Below are 5,290 nucleotides of genomic sequence, written 5' to 3'. Positions count from 1 at the left end.
ATACATTATCCCCTTTTTTAATGTTTGCAGTATCTTTAAGTGAATATTCAACAGTGGTGGCAACAACAGGTAAAGCAGCGGCTTGTTCAAAGGTAAATCCTTTTGGAATCTTACACAACAAGTTTGAATCGGTGGTTACATAAGTTTTTAAACACCCAGGAGCGATACCGAATACATTATCACCAACTTGAATATGTTTAACACCTTCTCCGACAGCAACAACTATACCAGAACAATCACCACCGGGAGGGCCAGGATCACCAGGATATAATCCCATAACATTCAAAACATCTCTAAAGTTTAATCCAATTGATTTCACTCTGATTTCAACAGTATTTGCAGGTGGATTTACTCTTTCAGATTGTGGTTGTGGCTTGAATTTTAGGTTACCAATTGCTCCTCTCGATGACATAGATAATTTAACTGCTCCAAAAACAGGAAAATTAATACTTTCTAACCTCGGAGCATAAATACCATCATCAGAAATTTTTAAATCCCTTTCCAATGCAATTTCTTCCTTAATATTTCCATCATAAGATGAAGTTATTAAACTTATTGTTTTCATTAGTGCTTCTGGGTCATTTACCAAACTTGACTTACAATCCACATGAGAAATATTGATTGATTTTCCTATTACATTTTCAAGTTCAACTCGAGCAGTTTTAACAAAACCTCTTATTCCCGAATGCCTGGGAATATTAGGATTTTCTTCACAATCATTAAATGAAGTTAAACAAATAAATGGGGGAGTTTTTATCGATACAGCAATTGTTGAGATTACCTGTGATATTTTTAAGATGTCGCCCATTACTTGTTTAGTTGAAAGACTATCCGCTAAACCACCCAAATAAAATATTGCAGAGAAACCTTCTTCCTGTATACTCTGGTCAATCAGGTCAATTGTAAGATCTTCTTCTAAACAAATAAATTTAGTGGACATATTTTGGTATTTTTTACTTATTGTATCACAAATCAATTCCTTAATTGTAGTTGGTATTCCAAAAATAAGGATTTTTTGTATTAGGCCACCCTGGTCTGTATCTTCTATATTCACTTCTTTAACTTGGTCATTGCCATTTCCTAGTTCAGATGTATTGTTCGTTTCAACAAAATTAGGATTATCAGCTATTTTTTTGTGATATGTTTTCCATAGAAGTTGATTTGGAATTCTGACTTCTTGGGATAGTAGTGATGCTGCATTTGAAAATCCTTTTAAAATTAGATCTTGAAAATGTGCTGCTAAGATATTTGTTTTGCTGTCCCATAATGTTACATCAATAAATGCAATGCTTCCTGTTTTCTCAAATCTATTTAGCTTCACCAAACCCCAAACATCAGAGTTATGTTGTATCCTTCCATACAAACATTTAGTGAACCCAATGGGGGCCATTGCAACATGGCCTCTTTTATTATTTGTTACATCTTTACCTTTCAATAACTCTTCTGAGGCAAACAATACCGAGGCTGCCTGGAATACTGAATCAAGCATTCCGGGGTGGATCCTAAGTTCGGTTAAATCGAAATCACTTGCAGGTCTTTTTACATAACACAGTACTTCATTTAATTGAGTACTTTCAGCATTCTTATTTTTATCATCAGTTGTATTATCAATTTGTATCTTTACTGATTTCAAACATTGATAATTCGTTTGATACTGAAGACCAATTTCGTTCATCATTTCATATATATTATCTATAGGGATTTCCATAACATCTTTTGACGAATACTTTTTCAAGTAGTCTTCTAAATTAGGGATACAGTGGGAATCTACTTCATCTTTACTAAGTATTCTAGAGTTTGAAATTGATGCATGATGATAAATTCTACTATTGCTAAATGCGACATCATTAGCAATAATTTGTGGTCCAGAAAATTCTTCTTCATACTCAAATGCCTCGGAAATACATTTTTTTCTTATTTGAATCGACCCACTTTTCGCAAAAAATACCTCCATTTCAGACGTAGTTTCATCTTGATTTGATACCAATGGTTTTTCAATATCCATCGAATTCAATTCAACATATTTGGATGGGAATTTTTCGGATTTATGTAATTTAAATGCCGCACATGCAGATGCCTCAATCAATGCAGCTGCGGGAATAATATTTGTGTCAAAAATAATATGGTCCTCCACAATATTTTTAAATACTTTAGATTTTAGCATATCGGTGGAATACGCAAGATAATTTTCATCAGAAATTGATGAATAAAACCTTCCCAAAAGGGGATGCACAGATGTCAAGTCTGCCCAATGGAACCTAGAATGGTTCCATTTGTGAATGCAAACATTTTCTGAGATATAATTCATGTATTCCTGAGCAACTTTATAAACAGCATTGAAATCTAAAATATTTGATTTTGAGTTATCAATTGTTGGGATCCATATTAATTCATTATTAGAAATTTTTTCGGTCGAAGTTTGTGGCAATTGAATTCCTCCCAATGCCTGTTTACCCATTGAAGTAAGAATAGATTTGGGCCCAATCTCAATAATTGCGATGTTTTCTTCATCTGTAGAAGCCGCAGTTTCAAGCGCATCGTAGTATCTAACAGAATGTAGAATATGTTGTGCCCAATATTTATGTTCTGTTAGCAGTTTAGATTCAATATTACCAGTTACAGAAGAAATAAATGTTATTTTTGGCTCAGAAAATTGAATTTTTTCGATAACTTTTTCGAATTGTTCCTCAGCAGAACTGACTAAAGGAGAGTGGAATGCATGAGAAACATCAAGTTGTTTATATCTATCTTCCATACCTAATTGGTTCAAAATTTGCATTACTGAAGTTCTACTTCCTGAAATTGTTACACTTTTTGGGCCATTTATTGCAGCTACTGCTGCAGAATCCTTCAAATTCAATTTCTCAATAGACTCTAATACTTGTTCTTCAGAAACTCTGCAGGCAACCATTATTCCATCATTCTGAGGAAGGGATGCCATAATTTCTGCTCTCCTTGCAACTAAAACAATTGCATCTTCTAGGCATAAGACCCCACTAGTGACTGCTGCAGCAAATTCTCCAAGACTATGACCCATAACTGCGGATGGAATTATACCCTTGGATTCCCACAGTTTAGTTAGCGAATATTCAATTGAAAATATTGCAGGTTGAGAAATTGACGTATGATTTATTAATTTCTCATTCTCCAAAGTTTGTTCACAATATATTGTTGATATTAATGATCTGCCCAAGATTGGATATAGAAGCTTATTGCATTTATCCATTTCATTTCTGAAAACTTCCTCTGTATCATATAAGTTTTTACACATGTTTATATATTGACAACCTTGACCAGTGTACGCGAAAATTAAGTAAGGGTAATTTTTATCTTGGTTGTTTTCAGTAATCAACTCTGTATCAGAGGCAGATTCTAATATTACATGAGAATTACATCCTCCAAATCCAAATGAACTTACTCCCCCAACTAATTTGGGCTTATTAGAAACAATGGCTTTTAACTCTGTCGGAAATTCAACATCAAAATTTTCAGTGTCAATATGAGGATTAAGTTTTTGGAAATGCAATATTTTCGGTGCAATACGGTTTTTCAACACCAAAATTAACTTGAGTAATCCCGAAACACCTGCGGCACCCTCGAGATGACCAATATTTGTTTTTAAAGCTCCCAGAATAAGAGGCTGATTTCTCTTAAAATCCTTTTTGTTTCCAAAAACCGCTTTTAAGGCACCGAACTCTATTGGATCTCCAAGAGGAGTACCTGTACCATGAGATTCTAAGTAATCAATATCATTAGGAGTTAATTTAGCATTTCTTAAAGCATTTTGAATGACTTCTGTTTGTGAGGGTCCATTTGGAGCTGTGAGACTTGCAGATCTTCCATTATGATTAGTTGCCGATCCCAAAACGTATCCAATTGGCCTGATCTTCTTCCCACCTACTTCCAATCTTTTAGTTAATAAAATTGCACCGCATCCTTCTCCTCTAACATATCCATTTGCAGCAGCGTCGAATGTTTTGCATCTACAATCTGGAGAAAGCATTCTTGCACGGCAAAAGGCCACGAATAGGTGTGGGCTTAACATTAAGTTTACTCCTCCAACTAACGCAGTATGGCAAGAGCCTTCTTTCAATGACTTCAGAGCTGCATCCATCGCAACAAGAGATGAGGAGCATGCAGTATCTATAGTTTGCGAAGGCCCTCTAAATCCAAATGAATATGATACTCTATTTGAAACTAGAGAGCTTGCACCACCAGATCCAGTATAAGAAGTAAAGTTTTCAAAACCAAACTTTGCCTGAAGGAAGTGCCAATCAGTATTACAACAACCTATGAAAACCCCCATCAATAAAGGATCCTCAATGCCAGTTTTAGTTGTTTTTTTAATGTTAGTTAGAGAGCGTTTTGTAATTCCACAATTATACATTGCTTCGTATGCTACCTCCAACATGTATTTTTGTTGAGGATCAACATTAGTAGCCTCAGTTGATGAAAGACCAAAGAAAGTATTATCAAATAAATCAATATCAGTTGTAAATGCGCCTTGGTTTACATAAGATTTGCTTCTATTATCTGGGTCAGGATCGTAGTATACATCAAATGGCCACCTATCCAATGGGATTTCTGTGATACAGTCTTTTCCCTTGAGCAAAATATCTTCATAAAGATCGTTGAAAGACCTTACTCCCCCAGGAAGTCTACAAGAAACACCAATTATTGCAACAGAATACTCTCTTTGTGAGATGCTTATCTCTAGATCTGTAAATGTGTCATAAGTTTCTGAAACATATAAAGAGTCTGTTAAGTGCTGGATAATTGATCTCAATGTTGGGTAATCAAATAATGCTGTCGAAGAAATCTTAATTCCAAACCTCGAAATTAGTGCATTCCTTAACTCAATTGCTGACAAGGAATCCATTCCAAGTTCTGAGAATGGTGTATCTAAATCGAGAGATGATGATTGTATTCCAATTATCTGCTCAACTATATTATGTACTGAGTCTTTAACAAATGAGTACACTTCTTCTTTACTCATCCCTCTAAAATCCATTCCACTATTTTTGACTTCCCCAGTAGACATCAGTGCAACCACTTCTTTGAAAAATGATGGATATTTTGAGTTACAATATAATTGACGCATATAGACATTCCAATTAAATGATTGGCAAGTGATCACTGGGTATTTCCCAAGTGAACTCTTATTTGAGCTAATGTTTTGATATAGCATTATATCATTAATTACTCTTATACCCATTTCATTAGATATTCCGTGCATCCCAACTTTTTCCAAGTGTTGTTTTATATTAACTGCCATTCCTTGTTCGATCCA

General features: G+C 34.7%; 1 protein-coding gene across 1 annotated transcript; it reads right to left on the bottom strand.

Moving 5' to 3' along the window:
- Positions 1-17: 17 nt before the first annotated feature.
- Positions 18-5,275, bottom strand: cubi_01028 (type I fatty acid synthase; the record flags this gene model as incomplete). The annotated part of the gene is made up of 2 exons (XM_029018040.1): positions 18-33; positions 120-5,275. 2 exons carry the CDS (start codon positions 5,273-5,275, stop codon positions 18-20), a joined length of 5,172 nt encoding a protein of 1,723 aa, XP_028875593.1.
- Positions 5,276-5,290: the final 15 nt, after the last annotated feature.

Source organism: Cryptosporidium ubiquitum (genome assembly GCF_001865345.1).
Source record: "Cryptosporidium ubiquitum isolate 39726 chromosome Unknown contig_15, whole genome shotgun sequence".
In the NCBI taxonomy this organism is placed as follows: domain Eukaryota; phylum Apicomplexa; class Conoidasida; order Eucoccidiorida; family Cryptosporidiidae; genus Cryptosporidium; species Cryptosporidium ubiquitum.
Note: the sequence above shows the minus strand (reverse complement) of the source record. Positions and strands in the feature narration are given on the sequence as shown.